Here is a 24,995-nt window from a genome sequence, read left to right as displayed (position 1 = left end):
CGAAAACCCTCCTCCCCGGCCGGTAAAGAAGAAAGACGGATCTCTTCGACCCTGCATTGACTACCGCAGTCTCAACCAGATCACGGTCAAAAACAAATACCTTTTGCCACTGATCTCGGAAATATTTGATCGCATACGAGGTGCCAAGATCTTCTCTAAACTAGACTTGCGTGGGGCCTACAACTTAATCCGAATCCGTAAAGGTGATGAGTGGAAGACGGCATTTAACACCCGGGACGGGCACTACGAATACTTGGTGATACCCTTCGGCCTGTGTAACGCTCCCGTGGTCTTCCAAGAATTTGTCAATGATACCTTCTGAGATCTCATCTATGTCTGTGTTGTGGTCTATCTCGATGACATTTTTATTTTCTCCCCAGATCTGATGACACATCGGAGGCATGTCTGTCAAGTCCTGCTGCGATTAAGGGAGAATCGCCTGTATGCCAAGTTGGAGTAATGCACTTTTGAAAAGAATTCTCTGCCCTTCCTGGGCTACATAATCTCGGATCAGGGTCTCAAGATGGATCTTGAGAAAGTAAAGTCTGTTCCGGAGTGGCCACGTCCTCAGGGCCTGCGGTCCATACAGCGTTTATTTCGATTCGCTAACTTCTACCTGAAATTTATCCCAAACTTCTCTTCACTGACGGCCCCCATCTCTACCCTTACCAACAAAGGTATGAATACCAAGGTGTGGACTCCAGACGCAGAATCAGGATTCAATAGACTCAAGAGTGCCTTCACTACAGCCTCGATCATCCTGACTTCTCTCGACAGTTCTCGTTGGAGGTGGACCCTACTTCTGTTGGTGCAGGTGCACTTCTGTTCCAGAGAAGCCTCAAAGGAAAGGCAGTACTATGCGGGGGGAAAAGTTTTGAGTCATAGCCACAGAGTACAATTACTCTGGTAGGGATCAGTAGTTACTGGCCATCAAATTAGCTCTGGAGGAGTGGAGACATTTGCTAGAGGGCGCAGCTCACCCCATCCTGATATACACCGACCACAAGAACCTCACCTATCTAGAGTCAGCTCAACGTCTAAACCCCCGTCAAGCCAGGTGGTCGCTGTTCTTCACCAATTTGTGCTCCACTACCGTCCCGCTGACAAAAAAGTGAGGGCCGATGCCCTGTCCAGGTCGTTTGAAACGGAGGACACTGTGGAGCCCCCTCAATATATCATAGACCCATCCTGCATTGTCACTGCCAATCCTTTGCAAGTTAGAGACATCCCTCAGAGGAGGAGTTTTGTTCGGCTGGCAGACAGGAGAAGAATTCTACACTGGGGACACAGCTCCAAACTGGCTGGGCATGCTGGTATTCATAAGACTCGAGACCTGATAACTCGTGATTTCTGATGGCACACACTGCCCAAAGATATTGTGGACATTTTCTCTTCCTGCACTGTGTGTGTTTCTAACAAGGTTGCTCACTCCAAGCCTGCTGGTCCGCTCCAACCTCTGCCTGTGCCCAACGCTCCCTGGCAGCACATTGCAATGGACTTTGTCACTGATCTTCCTCTCTCAGCAGGATGCAACACTGTCTGGGTGGTGGTGGACCGGTTCTCGAAGATGGCACATTTTATCCCACTGACCGGCCTCCCTTCTGCTGCTCGACTGGCAAATCTCTTTATTCAGCACATCTTCCGCTTGCATGGCTTGCCCCTTCACATCTTGTTTGATTGGGGGGTTCAGTTCACCTGAAAATTCTGGAGAGCCCTCTGTAAACTCCTGGATGTGAAATTGGACTTTTCCTCAGCCTACCACCCCCAGTCCAATGGTCAAGTCGAGAGGATTAACCAGATCATGGAGAATTATCACCGCCACTTTATCTCCATGCAGCATGATGACTGGGTACAGCTTCTTCCATGGGCCGAGTTCTCTATAATAACCACACAAGTGAGTCCATCACTTCCACATCATTCCACATTGTGTACAGTCAACATCCTAGAATCCCTCTTCCTGTGTCTGCTACATCTCAGGTACCCGCAGCTGATTCTGCATTTGGGGAATTTCTGCAAATCTGGCAACAGACCCGGTCCTCTATTCTGCTGGCAGTCGATCGCATGAAGCGAAAGGCGGATATAAGAAGAGAGCCGCCTCAGTTTCTTCAGGGTACCAAAGTCTGGCTGTCCTCTAGGAATATCCATCTGAAGGTGCCTTCATACAAATTTGCCCCAGGTTCCTCAGACCTTTTGAGATCCTGCAACAGATTAACCCTGTCTCCTATAAACTTCAGCTGCCTCCTACCTTGAAAATCCCCAACTCCTTTCATGTGTCCCTCCTGAAGCATGTGGTCCTAAACCGCTACACTAAAACTCCTAGCCCTGCAGTTGCTCCCAGCGGTTCTTCTGATGTGTTCGAGGTAAAGGAGATCCTGGACCTCAAGAGGGTAGGAGGAAGGACTTTTGATTTGGTGGATTGGAAGGGTTTTGGTCCAGAGGAGAGGTCCTTGGAGCCAGAAGAGAACCTCAATGCCCCTACCCTCATTAAGAAATTCCTCTCTCACTCTGGACCCAAGAAGAGGGGGGGCCGGGCCTAATGGGGTACTGTAATGGCCGCGGTCGCAGACCGCAGACCCCTTTCATCCTGCCGACGTCTTCCTCCCCGAAGATGCCAGCACATGTGGCAGTCCTGTCCTGCATTGACCACTAGGGTGCGCGCACAAGCTCATTCCCGGCCTTATAGGGAGAGCGTGCACACATGTTAAGAATGAATTAATTACTCCCAGATCACCCTGAACTATAAAAATGCCCTGCCCCTTCACTCCTTGCCTTAGCGTTGTTTGTATTCCTCTGTTAGTCTTGCAAATGGTCCCTTAGTCGTATCCTGTTCCCGTGTCCTGCTACCTGTATCCCGTGCTGTATTTGTTCCTGTGCCATCTCTAGTGTTGGAGTCGTCTTGTGCTGTCTACTACGCCTGCTGAGTTACACCACGTCTGGTGTCATCTGCGACGTATTTCATCACCTGCCGCCAGGGTCCCATCTGTGCCATTGCTACTATCTGGACAGGTACCCTTGTGCTCGGACTTTATATTGTACTCTGTTTGGCCAGCCTCTACCCCACTACGGCAGTGCGGCCTAGTGGGTCCACATACCCACAGATTGTGACAATTTCTTACATATTATTCCATCTTAACATATGAATATTTTATGAGACTGCTATTCCGCAAGTAGTCTAGGATCTCATTCCAAGTACAGTTAGAAAACAAGGCTTAATACTGGTCCAATTTACTAAACAATCTAGAGGAAATGAGCTGCATCTTGTAAAGTCGGATCCATTGAATAGAAAGAGGCTGAATTCCCTACTACAGTGAATGCCAGGAGAGCTTAATCAGAAGCATAGATACAATTAGTTAGGCCTGTCTTTTGTGGAAGCATCAGGTTAGCACGGTGGCGGTAAGACATTGGCAGTTGAATGGAGTTGAAATAAATAACATGACCTGAGAAATGAAGATTTATGCCAGGGGATTGTCAGTGTTGCTCTAAATACTAAAGGGTCAACTAGATAAAGATTAAGTGACTCCTTCAGTAAAGACACTGGCGGGATGATTGGTCTTTGAAGGAAGACCAGATAAGTAGGTTTGCCTGATAAACCAAATAGCAAATAAAATAAGTTGCTAATACTGGTTTTATATTTTGTGGACATCTAGTCATTTTTTAAGTTAACTCTATGTGGAATCCTGCAAAACTAGAAGGTTTACCGTAAAAAAACAGGACTATTTAACACAATGGTGTCTGTACAAACAAGTGCTAAGGGGAGGTTGTAAAAGCTTGCTCATATGGTGCTGCAGATGGTACTCTAAAAAATTATGCAAATGATTGGCATTCGCATGGAAATCAGTTATACCTTCTGCCCTTTTTAGAGGATAATGTTAAATATCCCTGAACTTCTAGCTGTACAGCATGCAGAATTATATTTTATTGCTAGTGTGAACCAGGGTTTATCCAGGTACCTGCAATATTCAATCAAATCGGATTTATAACAGCTGTTCTGCCCCAAATGACATGCACAACATGCGGATATATGGAATTTACTAAAGCTGGCCATAGACATAAAGATTATTGTTAACGATCCGACCGATTTGACGATCATGAATTATAATGGTTACCTATGTAGTACTAAAATGATCTGTTTTTATTATGTACTAATAATTAAAAGAATCCTTTGTAATAATTTAGTTTTGAATGGTAGTCATAACCTGGTTAACCATTAGTTAAATGGAAGCAATAGTATGTATATTTCCCAATATCCTTGTGTAAACAGTGTTACGTCACATGGTTAAATGGGGATATAAATGTGTAATGTGCCCTCATGATATAGGGCTTATTTCTTACTGGCAAACATGCATTGGATAGTCAGATATGTTGTAATGATTAAACCATTCACCAACATTCAATAAAGCCTGTCTTGCATGCATCAATTGTTTTTCAGCTCTAGCCAGAAAATTCTTTCTAGCCTACCCCTGGGTACACAGAATATATTTTTAAACCACCACTTACAAATATTCGCCTCAGTGCACAATGTGCCCATTGTAGTTATGCTGGAGCAAGTCATTTTTTCCTAAGTACTGTGCCATTACATTGTGAAAATAAACATTTTGTAGCTTGCCAAAGAAAGCAATCCTGAAATTGATTACAAATGTTTTTATGTAACAGTAGAACCCTTCGGCCTGGCCAACGGCAAAGCCTGAGCCTGAATGCTCCACAGCAATACGGAAATGAGTGGATGCACAAAATGAAATTAGAATGTGAATAGAGGTATATTTAACAGGCCGGGCTGGTTTTAATGAGCCTGAGCAAGCCGTCCAATTTAGATAATGTGCAGAACTCAATAATGGTCAGGACTCCGCAGCATGAAATCCACATTCATTCAGATCCCCATACAGAGTTTAATATGAATGGAAATGACCTCCCACTATTAACATGCATTATTTAGCCTTCAGTCTTGGGCAGCCTGAGTTATAAGTATGTCAAAGGGCTCTTGTAATTGTTACCTCACAGTGTTATGGATCAGCTATGTAACATACTATTCTTAGTCTTTAGGGTGAGTAGGGACCGAGCAACTACAATAGAGCTCATTCACTGACAACCTGTACTGGGGCATGTAACATTGGCATCACATCAGTGCATTATTTCAGTTTTTTCTTTATTGAAGAAAAAGATGATGCCATTGTAGTCACGTGATATACATTTCATGATGTACATAGCCATGTTTTCCATGTCACTATCTACTTCTACTATCTAAAAGGGATGTATAGGCTTAGAAAAAAATGGCTGTTTTTTCCCCCAAAAAAACAGCTCCACAAAGGTTCTGTGTGGTATTGCAGCTCAGCCATTTTTTCTAATCCTGGACAACCCCTCTAAGCTCCACATAGCCTGGTTTAACGGACATGTTAGCATACACTTGTATTCCAGGTAGTACTTATTTGACTGTTTAAATGCAGAATAAAAGTGACTCACCAGCCTACCTGCCCCACTGGGTTCATTCCAGCTAATGTTGAAAATTGCCAGTGCAAGTCGGACCAGACTGAACTAAAGTTTATCCAGAACCATGAATATAGAAGTAGGTGGCCAAAAGTGTAGGTGTAGGATAAATGAGGTAAATTAGATAAATGGGCAGGTCTTTGTTTTTTAAGTGTGCGTCCCTCTTCTGGGCTTGTATCTATTGTCTTATTCTTATGCTGTTTTAGGTATGATCCTTTTTGCATTGTATGTCACATTTCATGATCTTATCCTAGTTTAGGAATTACCACATGTATTGAAGTGGGATCCTTATTAGGGCCATTTATGCGTCCGGCAGGTCTGATCTAGTTTGGGGCTCGTGCGATTTTTGCGGTGTATCTTATTATGGATCACTGTTTGAGTTTTTGTATACAATGTTTTTAACTTGTTTGTCCTCTTTTTTTTGGTGTCAATAAAAATATTGTTACTGTTTTGATACAATTTTGCCCTACTTTCTCTGGTAGTTTTAGTTGTTTGTTCTAGGGGATAGACTTTGCACTCCATAGATAGGCGGTGTGCCTGCCCATTCTTGTTTTTTTAAATGAGGGATTCACATGACCCTTTAGCTCTTCGTGTGAGCACAGTGGGGCTTCAAGCAAGCTCTGGGGGGACTTTACTAAGAGGTACACCAGTAGAAATTTTTCTCGTGGTTTTAGGATTATGTATGGTTCTGGTGCTTACGTTACTAGAGCACCACTAAATACTTCTTGAGTTGCTCCTAACATCCTAGCTGAGTCTCTAATTTTGAATAAAATACTTATTTTTACTGATGTGGATGTTTTATTCTATGTTACAGGTGAAACAGGTGATTTTCCAGATTCAAATGAGCCTTTAGGGCAGCTGGACAGTCATGATAGGCTTGTGCCAACTCCTCGGGGTAAGTCAATATAATATATATCACCTACTCATGCAATATTAAAATATATGAATATGCTTTGTATATTTGAGTGTCATGCAACATGTGAGCACTGTCATATTAAATCTGGACCTTTTGTATATTATATCATTTAAATTTCACACATTTACTAACATATTTGGAACAGGACGTGACACTTCGTTCATTGAAGTCCACCTATATAATAAATAGAGTGCCTAGTTTGTCTACATGTCCTTCTAATTTATTGACAAAGAGGACAGTAATTGGTTGTAGAGTCTTCTGCTGAGTCATATGTGTAACAATATGCACATAGTCATGGTGTTGAGATTCAGGCTTCCATATTTTCTTTTACACTTTGTGGTATATTGGAAAGTAACCCAGCTACTGAAACAACTTGATGCAGACCACATTCAGAATTGGGAGACCTCTGCATCATTATCTTGGCTGCAAACGAGTGTAGTCCAACGTTTTCACACCCATAACCACAATGTTCTGGAAACCAAACACCTAACCCCAAATATGTTTCTACACGCACTAATTACCATCAAATACTTTCCCTAAATACTAAATGTAAATACAGACTGAACAGTGCAAACACATAAATATATAGAAAAACTTTATAAAACTGTTGAATTTACTAGCAGTGAAAATGTACTACAAAATGGTAACATGGAGAAGTATTTAAGACTAAAATAAATTTCACATATGTAATTTATGTTAACCCATAGATGCCTACTACAATCTTTTGTAAATAAAAGTAAGCAAAGGCAAATCCACTAGAGGTTGTTGGATGCACTTATACATGATAGTATCAGAATAACTTCGAGAGCAGAGGCGTAACTGGGCCCCAATGCAAACATCTGTAACAGGGCCCCCAACTATCAGGCGTCATTTATAATTCTGGACATATGTGGGGCAGAAGAACCTTTTAGGCCCCATGCACACGAACGTGATTTTGCGGCCGCAATTTCCCCGAAAATCCACGGGAGAATTGCGGCCCCATTCATTTCTATCGGGCCATGCACACGACCGTAGTTTTTACGGTCCGTGCATGGCCCGGGAGCCCGCACCACAGAAAGAACGGACATGTCTTATTACGGCCGTGTTCTGCGGTCCGGGCTCAATGTGCATTGCCCGCGATTTGCCGGCGGCTTGCGGCTGACAGTCCACTGCCGGCCAACCCGAAAATCACGGGCGTGCACATGGCTACGGTCGTGTGCATGAGGTGGTGGCAGCTGACATCCACTGCAGGAAACGTGAATGTGAAACTCACCACAGCCCTCCAAAATATTATAGGGATTCCCTCACTTGTTAAGGGAGTATTCCCGCTACTAACATTATATTTGGGGATTGTTATTTATGCAGTGTCATAGTATAGTCTTTATAGTAGCTCCAAACCGGCCTTCCCTTTATGAGTTTCTCTTGGCCATTAGTATACAAACCAAATGTGGTTTTCTGTGAAGAAATCCTCAATTGTATTTTAGCTCTCGGGACAGTAAGTGTCTTTGAAAAGTTGTAGTTATTATGGTGTAATAGGCAAACACTTCTAAAGGATCAAATAGACATTGTTGTTAAGAGGCAATGACGTTAGACATGCTATGGTTCATGTTATATTAGCCTGGCCCTTTAATAGCCCTGTCTAATGCTGTAGCCACAAACCAGAGCCTGTGCTGCCAGCCGGCCAGTACATGGCTGAGTAAGGAAGCAATTAGCCAAGACTGTTGTTTATCCTCTGGGAAGACATTTTTTGCTTCTGCTGTTGGCATTTTTTACCTAGGTTGGGATTAATATATTTTTTTCTTAGTAAGTAAACAAGCAAACAAACATTAACTTCTTTGTATGGTGTAGACCACACACTTTGCAGGCACCACTGTGAGTTGTAATATGGGTGTATGCATTCACGCTGTGCTTCGAGCTCTCACGGCACTGTTTATATTATTTTTTATATATGTCGTTTTTTGGTTGTGATATAATCAGCAAACTTTGGAAAGCTGCACATAAGAACCTCTAACGCAATGTTCGGTGGTGTACTATAATCTAAAAATCTTCATTCATAAGTATGTTATTATCTATTTATTTTATTTCATAAACTGACAGTGTTCAGAACAGCCCAAGCTGGACACATAGAGCATATATATATAGGTCCTCTGAGCAATGCTCCCACTACACAAGAGTAGCTTTTCAACAAATGAGTACTGGGCCAATTGCCTGGCATGTGGAACAGTGTTAATTTAAAGGGAATGTGTCGCTAGAATTTTTTTTTTAGTTAAACAGTTAGTGTATAGGTGATTAAACATTGTTCTAATTTTTTTAATTTTTTAATTAGATTCTAATTTATAACATTTCCAGCGCTGGTCACTAGATGGAGCAATTCCCAAAATTGCAGCATTGCATGTGGTAAAGCAACCACATTGCTTTATGCTGCAAAATTTGAGAAAACACACTCACTCTAGTGAGCTCTCAGAATCCCCCCTCCTTTATCCTGGCTAGTGCCGGGAGAAACGAGGGGATTGAACGGTCAAACCTCCTACACTGTGTGTCGCCATTTTTTGAGCTAACACACAGTGTAGTAGGTTAACATACAGTAGTAAACACACAGTAAAACACGTACATACACAGACCTAACTTACCTTCTCCTGCCGCCGCCGCTCCTTCCGGTCCGTCCGCTCCGGTCTGCTCCCTCCGCTCCAAGTGCACAAGTCCGGAAGCCGCGACCGGAAGTAGTAATCTTACTGTCCGGCCGCGACTTCCGGTCCACAAGAAAATGGCGCCGGACGTCGCACAGTTCAATTTGGACTGTGTGAGAGCGGCGCATGCGCCGTTCCCACACAGACGGCGTACAGCATAGTGGATGGAACAGGCCCCATTCGCATTCACTATGGGACTGTATGTGCCGTATTCCATGTCTGTATGTGTCGTTAATCGACACATACAGAGATGGAAAAAAAAATGGCAGCCCCCATGGACAAGAAAAAGTGAAAAAATAAAAAAAAGTAAAACACAAACACACAAATAAATATTTTTTTTCTTTAATAAAACACTAAAAGCAAATTGATATAAAAAAATTTTTTTTCGTGACACTGGTCCTTTAAGGCCCTTTTACACGAGACAATGATCGGGCAAACAAGTGTTTATATGAGCGCTTGTTCCTGATCATTGCCCTGTGTAAACAGGGCAACGATCAGCCGATGAATGAGAAAACGCTCAGTCATCGGCTGATCACGTCTTTTATTCAGCATTAAATATTATCATTGTCGGCAGCACATCTCCTTGTGTACACAGGGAGATGTGCTGCCGACATGATAGAAATGTATAGGAACGAGCGATGGTACTAACGGTCACTCGTCCCCATACATAGCCAATCATTGCTCCTTGTGAAAGGAGCAAACGAGCGCCGATCAACGAGCTGTCTTGTTGATCGGCGCTCGTTTTCACTGCCCATATTGACCCATGTAAAAGGACCGTTACTTTGACTACTAATGTAATGTAAAATAACCTAAAGGTAAGTTTACACTAAACAGTTTAAAGGCCCTTTTACATTAACCAATGATTGAGTGAACGAGCGTCCGATTATCGACCTATGTAAACAGGGCAAAGGTCAGCCGATAAACGAGCAAACAATCGTTCATCAGCTGATCGTATAGTTTATGCTGCACTAAATATCATTGTCGGCAGCACAGCTCCCTGTGTAGTGAGATGTGTTGCCGACATGATGAAAGTGCATAGGTATGAGCGATTATAGTAACGATCGTTTGAAACCATACTAAATGATCATTGCTGCGTTTAAAGGGAGCAACAAGCGCTGATCGACAAGCTGTATTGTCGATCAGTGCTCGTTTTAAAATTGGTAAAGACAGATGATATGTGCCCCTTGTGAAACCACTTTTACAAACCACTAATGAATGATCTGATGGTCCATTCCATTAGAACAATAGGTACAGGTACCAGGAACGAGTTTCTCGGGCCCAGCGTGGAGCGTCAACTTTACCGAGCGACAGCTCTTGCGATTATCTAGGCTCTCACAAACACAAAAGCAGGGTGCTGATGAGAAATGACCAACTAAGAGACCTCTCTGATTCCAAGGAAAACCAGTAGATTTGATGCTAGCCTTTTCTGTTGGGCTGTCTTGTATCCTATTTGAACACACACCAGCTAATTTATTGCAATTATCAGTAGACTCTTTCGGTCGAAGCAGGCCAACTTGGCCAAGCACAAAAGTGCCAGATATGCGGCGAAAGAAGCTAGGCACTGCTTTTGATATAACACCCATATCCACATACAGTACTGCCCTCTTAGGAAGACACATATAGTCCTTATAGATTAAACAGATGAGTGAAGAAGTTAGTCAGACATCACTGTCACAGCAGGCAGCAAATTGTGTCCTTCTCTTGTATCACAAGCCTGCCTGTTACCTGCTGGGATTAAATCCATGTTTGATGTTTGCTAGATATAGTTTGAAGATAGTGGCCAACACATGGTTTGGGTGATGTTGACTATATATACATTAATACCCCATGTCTGGCATCTTAAAGGGTATTCCTATCAAACCTATTTATGGTATATTGATTGAATATGCCTAAAAATGTCTGATTATTAAAGTGTGACAACTGCGAACATCATGGAAGAGATATTTCCAGGTCCCCGTTCTCCATGGACATATGGCCACATATGTGGACATAGCTGAGAGTGCTCACTTTAATGGTTTGTTTTTTCCACTATAATGAAGAGGAACTGTGCATTTGCGGCAATATAGGGCCCCCCTGCAGCTCTTGGTTTCATGGTGGACGTAGACATATTGTAAGCAAACCTCAGACAAGCAAATAAAATATATCAACAGATTCAGGAGTGCTTGGAATAAATGTAGACACAATACTGCAGACATGAATGTCAAGAGAGCAGTCCGGCGCCCTTTCACAGCTAGAATCTGACCCCTGCTCATAGAATAACCTTACCAGATCACACATTAGCCCCTCACACTTTGCTCTTCCACTTCACCCTTGGAAATAACTTTCAAAGACCCTTCCTCGCTGTCACCCTTCTGAATGTCCACTTTGTTCTGAGGTGGCCAGCTGTGAGGAGCCAATGCTTAATACATTTCATTCAGATGTGTCTCCACATCACCATGGGTAGGCAAGGAGATTTTCAAAGACACATTCTAAGTGTTTCTACAGACGTGAAATAGTCTATTCAGACTATAAGCTCAATCTAAAACCAAGATTTAGAACAACTCAAGGGTTAAGTTCTTTAAAGGGAATGTGTCGCTAGAAATTTATTTTTTTAGTTAAACTGTTAGTATATAAATGATTACACATTGTTCAAATTTTTTTAATTTTTTCACAAGTCAGGAAATATTATAAATTAGATTCTAATTTATAACATTTCCATGTGCTGGTCACTAGATGGAGCAATTCCCAAAATTGCAGCATTGGCATGTGGTAAAGCAACCTCATTGCTTTATGCTGCAAAATTGGAGAAGACACACTCGCTCTAGTGTGCTCAAACAATCCCCCCTCCTTTCTCCTGGCTAGTGCCAGGAGAAAGGAGGGGGTCGAATGTTCAAACCTCCTACACTGTGTGCCGCCATTTTTTGAGTGAATGCACAGTGTAGGAGGATTAGATACAGTGGTTAAAACACGAACATACACAAACATAACTTACCTGCTCCTGCCTCCGCTCCCTCCTCTCCCTCCGCTCCTAGTCCTTGCTTCTGAACATATGGACGGAAGCCACGACTGGAAGTAGTCATCTTACTGTCCGGCCGCGGCTTCCGGTCCACATGAAAATGGCGCCGGATGTCGCACTGCCGAAGACCTTCCATTTGGACTGTGTGGGAGCGGTGCATGCGCCGTTCCCACACAGACGGCGTACGCTATAGTGAATGGAACGGCTCCCGTTAATCGACACATACAGAGATGAAAAAAAAATGGCAGTCCCCATAGAGAAGTAATAGAAAGAAAAAAGTAAAACACAAAAAGACAAATAAATAAAATTTATTTTAATAACATACAAAAATTATTTTTTCGTGACACCTTCCCTTTAAAGCAGAACTACAGTGAGTTTGAGTCTTACAGGAATGCATAGTGTAAGTGACTTCCGATCCACACAGCAGGCGCTGCACAGAGAAGATCGTTCAGCAATAAAGCCCCCAGTAAGAGCCCTACCTGCGCTACCTTTTACCAAGTGTACTTTCCAAACTGGGGCCAAGATAAAAAAAAATGTTACCGGAGTGTTCCTTTAAGTTCTAATTTGTATAAATACATACAGACTGAATACAGTGTACAGTAGGATTCTTTGCATAAAGTGTAAATGCATAAATTGGTTCGTTGTCATGGTAAACATCAACAATCCAAATCTACAGAAATATTATTATAATATTATCTACAGAAATATGTATTCTACTACATCCTGCCACAGCCATAGAGCCTATGCAGATGGCCGTATTACAGATCTGTACTGTTCCACCAAGTGGTTCCAATATTATACAGGGGCTTATGGGGTATTTTTTCTCACAGATTCAACCGGATTGATTCTAGGGGAGAATATGGTGCCTCACAGACACAGCACATAGACTCCATAATACGTAATTACATATGGAATTATTTTTCAGCTTCAACAAAGGTTAAAGGGAGTGTGTCAACACGGAACCCCCCCCCCCCTGAACTGTGATGTTTGAAAAGCTTAAAATATACTGATTTTCAATATGTAATTTTGTTTGTACTCTTGCACTTCCCCAGCTGTATGCTAATGAGGCACCTAGGATGGCGCTGTAGTATTTCTCCGAGCTTAGGAGTCCGGGGTATGCATTAGCATATAGTACATGGACCATTTGCAGGCCTACTGTGGGCCCGGGGAAGTGAGAACAAACATAAAAATGACATACTCGGAATCAGTGGGGGTAATTTATCAACATTTCTACGCAAGTTTTCTGGCATAGAAAAGTCGCAAAAGGGCCTTTTTACGCCTTAACGAAAGGGGCCATGGCCACGAGGCCAGACAAATGTTTTATAATTTACGCTGGAAAACTGGCATAAATTATATCTGAAATCTACGCCAGCACTTAGCTGGCATAGATTTCACTCTATGGGACGTGGCAAGGCACCTCCATTGCCCCCCCCCCCATCTGACTACCTCCCTGCCCTCCTATTAGAATCTCAAAATTAAAAAAATGAAATAAAAAAAAATTATACTCACCGCTACTCTTCTCTCTTCCGGCTCCCTAATTCCTTCAGCGCCGCTCATGCAAGGACCTGATGCCAGGCAGTGTCATGACGCTGTATGCGACGCAGCACTGATGACCTTGAAGTGCTGCGCTTCATATAAGACCCCGACACAGGCCAGCGTCCTTCATGAATGTCGCATGCGCAGTACAGCCGATTAAACCGGTGAAACGTCAAGGATGTACTTCATATGAAGCAGAGGCGCGGGCGCGTTTAGGAGAATACGGGATCAGGCGTGAACTCGGCTTTTGCACTGTCTGGCCCTGTCAGTCAAAGAAAGAAGGGATGGGGATAGAAGCCAGAGCGGTTTGGAGCAATGTTGACGCCCTCATTCCCCCAGAAAGCAAATTTGCATATATTGAATAAAGTGATTTTCGCGGTGAAGGATGCCCTCATCTGAAAAATTAAAACAGTGTTACATTCAGGCGAGGCTACACTATATTACTATGTTGCTGGTTTGGTTTCTGGTGACAGACTCCTTGACTGGCGTATGAAACGCCAGTCTTAATAAATTAAAACAGGAAATAAAAAGAGACGCGGCGCCACATGGTGCAAAGTAAAAGTAAGATAGGGCAAGGGAGCAAACTTTGTTAGGAATAAGCTCACCTGGCCCAAAGGACACCAATGAGTGTCAAAAGGGTAGTAGGGCTGCTGCTGCCAGGTCCAAATCACATCAAACAGAGTTTGTTGTCCAGAGGATAATTGTAAAACATAAAAAATAGGACCATCGGCGCTGCACGGATAGACTGAAAGATGGAAGACTTAGATAACCATCATGGCAAAGTTTTAATGGAAGGGCTACGCGTTTCAACACCGAACTGGTGTCTTCATCAGGCCAGTAATAAATGACTTTTAAAGAGGCTCTGTCACCAGATTTTGCAGCCCCTATCTGCTATTGCAGCAGATAGGCGCTGCAATGTAGATTACAGTAACGTTTTTATTTTTAAAAAAACGAGCATTTTTGGCCAAGTTATGACCATTTTTGTAGTTATGCAAATGAGGCTTGCAAAAGTCCAAGTGGGCGTGTTTAAAAGTAAAAGTCCAAGTGGGCGTGTATTATGTGCGTACATCGGGGCGTTTTTAATACTTTTACTAGCTGGCCGTTCTGATGAGAAGTATCATCCACTTCTCTCCACAACGCCCAGCTTCTGGCAGTGCAGACACAGCGTGTTCTCGAGAGATCACGCTGTGTCGTCACTCACAGGTCCTGCATCGTGTCAGACGAGCGGGGACACATCGGCACCAGAGGCTACAGATGATTCTGCAGCAGCATCGGCGTTTGCAGGTAAGTAGCTACATCGACTTACCTGCAAACGCCGATGCTGCTGCAGAATCATCTGTAGCCTCTGGTGCCGACACGATGCAGGACCTGTGAGTGACGTCACAGATCTGCACTGCCAGAAGCTGGGCGTTCTGAAGAGAAGTGGATGATACTTCTCATCAGAGCGCCCAGCTAGTAAAAGTAGTAAACACGCCCCGATGTACGCACATAATACACGCCCACTTGGACTTTTACTTTTCAACACGCCCATAACTTGGCCAAAAAATGCTCGTTTTTTAAAAATAAAAACGTTACTGTAATCTACATTGCAGCGCCGATCTGCTGCAATAGCAGATAGGGGTTGCAAAATCTGGTGACAGAGCCTCTTTAAGCACCAATCATTTATTTGAGTTTGGCCACATGAGTATAGTCAGAGGAGGACTTTTTGGTGTTTTCCTCAATACCGGATAATATCTGCTTGGTTCAGTAAAGATCATTCATTATACATGGAGGGCGGTTCAGGACTTGTTTAACTATTATTTTATTTTTTATATAATACTGCTGAAAAGAATATGTATTGTATCGCATCTTTTTAAATATAGAGCCAACTTTAAATAAAACAGGAGGGCTAAATACAGGCCAGAGATTTAATATCTCTACAATGAGGCTTCGTTCACATCTGCGCCAGGGTCACGTTACGACGTTCCGTCGGAGCTTTCTTTCGGAACGGGACCCTGACTGACACAAACGGAAAACCAAAGGATTTCAATGGTGACGGATCCGGTCCCAATGGTTTCTGTTTGTCTCAGTTGTGCAGGGGTTCCGTCGTTTTGACGGAATCAATAGCGTAGTCGACTGACGGAACGTCGGAACGGGACCCTGGCGCAGATGTGAACAAATCCTGATTGTAGAGATATTAAATCTCTGGCCTGTATTTAGCCCTCCTGTTTTATTTAAAACAAGTTACATATAAAAAACATGTTTTTTTATATACGTTTTTAAAACGCCAGATAAAAACCCTGTGTGAAGGAGACCATTTTGCTATTGGTTTGTTAGCGGTGAAAGATAATACACATGTGTACACTGATATATGATCATTTTCCTGGTAAGGTGATTTTTGTATTGCATTTTAGCTGCTTTGTTTGCATTTTCTTATATCATCCATTTATATCATAATATATGTAATATAATATGTATTTGAGCTTTTCCCATCCTCCTTCCCTATGGACAGTGCAAAGGTATCAATTTCACCAAAGAGACAGGAGCATTAGGAAACAGTAAGGGGGGGGGGGGGGGGGGAACGGACCCAGACTCACACCACTTTACTTTCCTACAACGGGTAGAAAGGTCAGAAATGCAAGTTTAGTAAGAGAAAGGGAAAACTATGATAGCCAAAACTAGCATGAGAAAGATGAAGGGGTGTATTTACCATGGGAATATTAAATATCAGCGAGCGCATCCAAGTGTAACTTTTAAGATCCCGTGTAGTCACCACTCCGTTTTTACAAAATAAGGGGGCTGTCTCCATCACATGGTATTTTTTCCACAACTGATATGCAAAATGATGTAATATTAACACGCTGTAGCTCTTGTTTTATAACGCTGAGTTCCTGTAGAGATAGAGCATAACAGGTGAGAACATCAGATTAGTAAAACTGGAGAAAAGCAGCGGGAAACAGTTACATGTGCGTGATTCATGTGACCTGCACATCTGGAATATCAAGATATCGCATTCAGCCGTTGTAAGTCGTTTCTTACTTAGGAATTTGAAAGACCCATTCAATATGCCCTGTAGCAGACCCACAAATCAAGGCCTTAGTCCTGAGCGAATAACTTATGTACGGTGACAGTACAGTGGCGCACAGCAGCATTCAACATTGCAGACGTCTGGCCTTGACTCATGACGGGTCAAGGGGATGATAATCCTATATGCGGCAGGTTAATACAGGTTTACTTGAGTATACTATGTGAGATTCTTATCTTCACTTGAAGTGAGATGTCGAATTTTACGCAATCTGCAATCTTTTGGCTTCTTTTATTCTGTCTATACTTTTCTAATCCAGCTTTATTGTGGCTGTTGTGGACTGATAAAGAAACGTCTGCGGGTAATGGCTTATTCTCATGACTGTATTACAATTTAAGGTACTTTTACACCGGCCAAGTTTGGCCGTTGCAACGAGCGCCGATCAACGAGACAGCTTGTTGATTGGCGCTCGTTTACATCTTTGCCAAGAAGCTAATATGGGCTCATTACTCCGATCGCTTGTCCCCATACATTTCCATCATGTCGGCAGCGCGTCTCCCTGTTCACACATGGAGATGTGCTGCCGACAACGATAATATTTTGCAGTTTTAAAACGATACGATTAGCCGATGAACGAGCGTTTTTTGAACTGTCGTTTGCCAGATAATTGGCCAGTGTAAAAGGGCCTTAAGTGCAGGAGCCATATAGTGCCAAAGAGGGGATTGAACCTCGTCCTGCAAGATCAAAGAAAGGTTTTGGCAAAGACTTTCCCGATCCCATGCACAGCACTAAAGATATGGCTCCTGCACAGAGCTGTAATATAGCCATGTACAACAGCCTTAGGGCTCATTCACACGAGCGTGAATCTCGTCCGTGTGCTGTGCGTTTACGCATCAATTACATTGAAGAAAAAAGTGCTTGTGAGTGCGTGAAAAATGCATGCCACTCGCAAAGCACATTGATGCATAACAACGCACATGGACAGATTTACGCATGTTTTTTACGCGAATAAATATGTCACACTCGTGTAAATGTAGCGTGTCTTTACAAAATGGCGAATATATCAAGAGGTTTACGCCATTTTTGTGGTGTAAAAAAGCTGCAAATTTGGTGCATGCTATAATTGCACTAAAACTTGTGACTTTCTACTTTTCTCGACACTTTTTAAAAGTGGCAAGAAAAAGGGGCAGGGCTTAGCCCATCGCGCGTTGCCTCCGCCGGAATGACACATTTATCATAATTTATGCCAGGAACTGGCAGAAGTTATGCCGCACATCTACACCTTCTTACAGCACGTGAAGATTTGCATTTCTCTCGCACAGACAACCAAAAATGTACCAAATAAGTTGAGGTTTGCACCTCTTAAAATATTTGGCGCATTTACCGCCGACGTGAATCAGTTTAAGACTGGCGTCTGACATTCCAGTCTTAATATATTTCCCGCTTTGTTTTTTGCGTGCGTAAGTCTGTGTTAAGTAAAAAAACCTCCATGCTAAAGTTGGCTCTAGACGTAAAGATTGGCCATGGTACGAGGAGCATTCTGATTTTTCTTTTGTATTTGGAATGCTCGTCAGTAAGGGTGACTACACAAAAAGATATTTCCCACTATATACGAACGATGGAGAATGTACCATAGAAAATGGTTTGTATTGTGGGAAATATTGTACATTTGCATTGCCCCACATGTATGTTTCTCACACTTTTCGATTGTGGAATTTACTACCAAAAACTAAGAATACTAAAGCAAGAAGGATCAGTGTTTAGGTTAATAAAGCAGATTTCCATTGGTCGGAACCGACCAATTTTAATATCATTACATTACTGGTTCATTACATTAAAAGTACTGGTAGCGGCCCCACTAACTATACATATCAGTGAAGGCATCTGAAGCCGGGTTTGCATCTGCTTTTGGGCATGCTGCGCTATTTTGTCCGGCAAAACCAAAGGAATCTGTGACGAAGGCCCCTAACGGAGTCCTCAACGCTGATGTGAACAGCCCTTTAGCGTGTATTACCAGCTTATGGTTGAACCAGGCAGTGTTTCTTTTTAGGGGGAGGGTACGTAGACTAGAAAACGACAAATGTGGTGGCTAAAACATGGTTGTATGACTGGCTGTAATAGAACGTTCTACTTTCCACCATGTCTATTTTATGATATGCCATTTAACAACTAAATTAAAAATAAGATTTGCCTTGCCTTACAGTGCACACCTACATGTGTTTCCAGGATATGTTCTGCTCTGTGTTTTATAGCCTTTATCAGTCCCAAAAAGTGAAGTGCAGGAAAACGATATTTAGCACTTAGCTTTTAAATGATCATTACAAACAAAAGCTAAGATGTTCCTAAATGAACGTGTCTGCTTACCAACATCTGAACATGTTCTCCTAGCCATGGCCTTGTAAAGCACTATGTTCATTACTGGATGTGGTTAGCTGGTTTTATCACCAGCCTAAAAGCTTCAGTCTCCCGGCAGGATAAATAGTGTCTCCTCTTAGATAAGGCCTCATTCTGACTGGGCATCTGAAAAAGCAGTGTCTATTCTCAGGAGTTCCTGCAGATAATGGTCTTTCCAGTTGGTTCTACTCCTTCATTGCTTGGATATGTGGAGTTTTCTACCATGGTATGACTATTTACTGATGACACATTCATAGTATGTTGCTAACATTGTGGTCTTCTATCGAGTTTCCTCTTTACTGATGTAGTTCCCATTGCAGACCAATAAATCTGCAGTGTAATAAGGCCTCATGCACACTTCCGTCGGCTGTTGTACGGCCGTTAATGACGGTCCTGTCACACACGGGCTGCACACAGAAGCCAGTTGTTTTACGGACCAAATTCAATGCAAAGGCCGAGACTGTTCCGTCAAAAAAACGGGCAGGAGTAGGACCTGTACTACTTTTGACTGAACGGCCGCACGGTTCCGTTAAAACAACGGAAGTGTGCATGGCCGCATTGAAATGAATGGCTTCAGGGTGCTATCAGTGACAACAACGGATAACACCCTGAAGGAAAAAACTGAAGTGGGCATGGGCAGTTGCCTCATGCAGTCCTGGACAGGCACACAAAGGATGCAGTTTGAAGACAAAATAATACATGTTTTGTTACATGTCTGAACTGCTGTTTTGTTGCGTCAGTTTTAAGGAAATTTCTTTGTATGCGATTCATGTTCTGATTTGTGTGGTTAGCTGTTATGCTCTGTTCACACCAGTCATGGATCCCTTTTCAAACAGATACTGATAAATCCTGATGAAGCCCATTGACTTATAATGGGGTCAGTCAGGTTTCCATCAGGCTTCTGCACTTTTAATGGCAAGAATAGCACCGCAGGCTCTACTTTTCTTCCCATCATAGTGGAAAAAATACTGGACATCCCAATGGAAACCAATTGAAAAATATAGTTGGTGTAAAATATGGTATTATGTGACGGACAATGTTTTCACAGTTTGGGACATTGGGTCTTTAGGAAAACTGGGGAAACCATTTTGTGCCTGGTACAGTGTAAAAATATGTGACAAGATCAGTTGATCTGTTGGTTGAACACTTAAAGGGTTGTCCCGGTTCTAAAACTCATTTTTATATATTGTATTATTTAATTCTGAGTTAAAGGTAATGTGTTGCCAGAAAAACATGTTGTTTTTTTTTTTAATTAAACATTTAGTGTGTGGGTGATTAAACATTGTTCAAATTTTTTTTATTTTTTTCACGAGTCAGGAAATATTATAAATTAGATTCTAATTTATAATATTTCCCATTGCTGGTCACTAGATGGAGCTATTCCCAAAATTGCAGCATTGCAAAATTGGGTAAAAAGCCCTCGCTCTAGTGAGCTCTCAGCATCCCCCCCTCCTTTATCCTGGCTAGTGCCGGGATAAACGAGGGGTTTGAACGGTCTAACCTCCTACACTGTGTGTCGCCATTATTTGAGCTAACACACAGTGTAGTAGGTTTACATACAGTAGTAAACGTACACAAACACGAACATACATTGAAATCTCTTACCTGCTCCTGCCGCCGTGGCTCCCTCCGGCCCGTCCGCTCCGTCTGCTGCCGCTGGTCCAAGTGCACAAGTCCGGAAGCCGCGACCGGAAGTAGTAATCTTACTGTCCGGCCGCGACTTCCGGTCCACAGGAAAATGGCGCCGGACGGCGCCAATTTCAAATTGGACTGTGTGGGAGCGGCGCATGCGCAGTTCCCACACAGACGGCGTACACAGAAGTGGATGGGACGGGACCCGTTCGCAGTCCCTATGGGACTGTGGCTGCCGTATTCCATGTCTGTATGTGTCGTTAATCGACACATACAGAAATGGAACAAAAAATGGCAGCCCCCATAGGGAAGAAAAAGTGTAAAAATAAGAAAAAGTAAAACACAAACACACAAATAAATATAAACGTTTTTAATAAAGCACGAACATCTTTAACATATTAAAAAAAAATTTGTGATGACACTGTTCCTTTAAAAGAGGGTGTTCCTCATTTCTTGACCCTAATCTCTTGGCCAGAGCGTAGAGCAGTTACAAAGAGCATCTCTGTGTCCTGTCCTGCATGAATGGACACTATGTAATGCTTAATTTTCCCTGTGGTGGCGCTGCGGGGAAATCGAACACTTACTGTCAGGTTTCCCCCGCAGATTACAGCTGATCGCTGGCGGTTCAGCAGGGGGACATTTTGTTATCTGCTTACTGTTAAGGGAGCCTTCTAACAAACAGGGATTGTCCAAGGCGGAAAAAAACATATACGGTGATCATACACATGAGTTATTTCTCCCGACTCACTCATAATCATGCACACTCAGCCAAGTGTGCATGTTTATGTCAAAAGGGAGTTGGGGATATGATGCTGCCAGATGCGTCTAGTGTCGGCTTATCACCATATCTCCCGTGAAAATAAAGGATTGGGCATGTTAAAAAATAACATGCATGATACTTCTTTCCACCAACATCAGGGGAGTGTTGGGTGGCACCCATGTACTGTACATTAGATCCCCGTCCTTCATCCCCTGTCCTAACACCTTTAGATGTTCTTTGGTATAGCCAGGTATTTTTAAGTAGATGGAAATTGGTTTATGTAGCGTATATAAAGATAAGGCGCTATAAGGCTACATCCCCATTCTTAGACTCCATTAGTACCAGTCCTAATATTCCCATGAGATACTAGGAATATATATGCGTATGTTACTGGATGTTGTATTCCACAATTAACAGGCTGTAATTTGTTATTTCAGGATAAATATTTGCAGCTACTGTAGACTTATTGATGCACGGACATGACTTGCAAATGAAGGCAAGATGTGTTAGTTACATAAGCATTCTGCTCTGAACATATTTATACAGCTTGTAATTTATTCTTAAAAAGGGAGAAATAAGTGGCAAAACCTACACGGCCAAATTCCCAAGACTTTGAAGTGTCTTGAGTTTGTGAGGAATGGGGCTGTGTTTTTGTTCTGCTGTCGAATCTGTAACAACCGAATAATTGCTCTTTCCAGCTGGTAATGTCCCATGCCAGAGACATCTGTGTTAGCGCTCTAATGTATTCACTTACAGGGTTATACCCCCTGGTATACATTCTCATGTGTACACACACATACAGGCTCACAGCGATATACATTTATACACATTTTATGTACACGGCACTTGTCCCCCCAGGTATGGTGACGCTGGAAACATGACTATGATTGATGTGTTGAATAGTTCACAACCTCTTGAGATTGCAAGAATCTGAGGCACTTTGCAAAAAATGATTTCACCATGTACTCGGCAATACACACATTTTCCACAAACTTTCCACTCCTTATCTCTGAGACCTGATGAGTGCAACGTAAAACATAAGTAATGATTATGCAAGAATGAGTTAGGCCCCATGCACACGACCGTAGTTTTTATCCATACTTATAGATCCGTAGTTACCGATAATCTGCGGACCCATTCATTTCCATGGACCACGGACACCTTTCCGTATATTTACGGATGTGGGTCCGGGCCGTAGAAATGATCCGCAAAATATAAAGCATGTCCTATTCCTGATTCCTAATTGCGGCACGCCCATAGATGTCTAAAATTGCAGAAGGCTATGGATGTGCATTCCGTAGCAGTCTATAATTGCGGAAACGTTGCTATGCGACAGCCGGGGATTCTCCAAGAAAATGGCACCTGAGCGATCATGTGACCATTTCAAGGGGTTGGGACATGTTGGTGACATCATTTGTAGCCTCCCATTTTTTTGCGAATGTGTAAAATACAGATGCACTACGGACCGTATTTGCTTGAGGATGACTTGTGGATGACTACAGATCTGTATTTGCGGACAGTAAAAAACACTACGGTCGTGTGCATGAGGCCTAAGAAATAACAAATGTGTTTGATTCTATACAGTATAAACTATGTTAAGCCAAAAGAATACCTCCATTTTAATGTTAGCTCTTTATCCCTCCAGGACACTTTCTAATATTTTTGGAACCTGTAAATAACATCACCATTGTCCAGGGTCAAGCAGCCACCCTTCATTGCAAAGTTGCGGGAAATCCACTACCCAATGTCAAGTGGCTGAAGAATGATGCTCCAGTGATGCAGGAACCCAAGAGAATTACCATCAGAAAAACAGACTATGGTTCACGGCTAAGGATACAAGACCTAGACACCACAGACACCGGCTACTATCAATGCGTCGCCACCAATGGGATAAAGACTATTACTGCAACTGGTGTTCTTTTTGTGAGGCTTGGTAAGTTTATGATATGAATTATATTCTCTGTGCATAGTATTGTCTATTGCATATCATTTTGTACTGTGTAATCTAATCTTCCATAAAAAATAACTTCAATCTTCTGTTTCTTTTAACAGGTCCTACACGCAGCCCCAACCCCAACATCCAGTAAGTGTTATTTTTGCGCTTTCAAGTTTATTGTGAATGAATATTTTCCTATAGAATTAGGGTATGTTCACACGCTAAACAAAAAAGGGCTGTAAAATACGGAGCTGTTTTCAAGGGAAAACAACTCTGAGTTTCAGCGTTTTTTTTTTTATGCATCAGGCGTATTTTACGGCCGTTTTTGGAGCGGTTTTTCTATTGAGACAATGTAAAACGGCTCCAAAAACAGCTGAAGAAGTGACATGCACTTCTTTTTTACGGGGCGTCTTTTTACGCATCATTTTTACAAACAGCTGCGTATAAAAACGCCCCGTGGGAACAAAACGCAGTTTTTCCCATTGAAATCAATGAGCAGATGTTTGGAGGCGTTCAGCATTTACGGCCCGAAAAACGGCTGAAAATAAGCCGTGTGAACATACCCTTAGAATCAATTAGCAATTAACGCAAGCGATTGTTAGTTTATATTGGACTCGGTCTGCACAAACTGTTATAAACTAGACACACGTATACATGGGCCTATGTAATGGCGGAAACAAAACACATGTACCTGTCCAAGTGATGTATTTTACACAGTACACAACCCGACAAGAATTCCCTCAGCAGAAACTGGAGAACAATTGGTTAAAGTGAGCAGTGACGACCTATATATGAATTCTTCATAAGTCTGTTCTAGCAAGAGTCAAATCCAGGAAAGACTTTGTCATCTCATGTTATTTTTACAATAGTGATTTCCTCTTTGCATATAAAAGATTTTTCTTCTTTCATATATGGTTATTTCTCTGTATTTATTATGGTCTCCCCACAATTGCTTTGTCAAAGGTGTAGCTATACTAATCAAATACAAGACTCAGGCTCCATTCACATCATCGTTTTTGAGCTACATTTAACGTATATGGCGGGAAAACCTCCCAATGTATACGTTAAATGTAGGTTAACAGTGGCATCCATCACCCATAGACTAATATGGCATCTGTTTAATGTAGACGTCATGAACTCTCATGAACTTTTAATGATATATACGTTAAACGGATCCCATAAAAGCCTATGGGTGACGGATGTAACTGCTAGGCATCAGTCACAGGCATCTGTCACCCATAGGCTATTATGGCATCCATTGAAAAGCTCATGATGCAACCCTTATAATGATCACATCTGAACATAGATGTGATCAGTATTAGGGCTTGTCCACACGTAACGGAATAGCTGCAGAAAATCCACAAAAACGAGCAGAAATTCAGCTGCGGAAAAACCACGCCATTTCCTGCGGTTTTTACTGCAGAAAATGTTGTGGATTTTGTTGCGTTTTTCTCATTGTTGGGAGATGGTGACATCTGAAAAACGCAGCAATTCAGTCCACTTTCCGCAGCAGGAATTAACATGCTGCGGAACAAAAAAATACGGAATTTCTGCTTGGAAGTTTTACGCAGCGTGTGGATGATATTTGTTCAATCTCACCCACTTTGCTGCTACTGTATTCTGCTGCATATTTTCCGTCCGCAATTCCGGAATGAAAATACGCAGCAATTCCGTT

General features: G+C 42.4%; 1 protein-coding gene across 1 annotated transcript in view; it reads left to right on the top strand.

The window, feature by feature from the left end:
• Nucleotides 1-24,995, top strand: part of ROR2 (receptor tyrosine kinase like orphan receptor 2) — a 186,360-nt gene that overhangs the window by 135,990 nt on the left and 25,375 nt on the right. Inside the window, exons 2-4 of the mRNA XM_075828858.1 lie at nucleotides 6,296-6,376; nucleotides 23,030-23,317; nucleotides 23,437-23,467. Of these exons, the coding sequence (XP_075684973.1) occupies nucleotides 6,296-6,376; nucleotides 23,030-23,317; nucleotides 23,437-23,467 (400 nt within the window). The remainder of the gene's footprint in view (nucleotides 1-6,295; nucleotides 6,377-23,029; nucleotides 23,318-23,436; nucleotides 23,468-24,995) is intronic.

The sequence above is a fragment of the Rhinoderma darwinii genome, chromosome 1, assembly GCF_050947455.1.
Source record: "Rhinoderma darwinii isolate aRhiDar2 chromosome 1, aRhiDar2.hap1, whole genome shotgun sequence".
Classification (NCBI taxonomy): domain Eukaryota; kingdom Metazoa; phylum Chordata; class Amphibia; order Anura; family Rhinodermatidae; genus Rhinoderma; species Rhinoderma darwinii.
The sequence above is the reverse complement of the archived record's forward strand: the minus strand, read 5'-3'. Positions and strand labels throughout refer to the sequence as shown.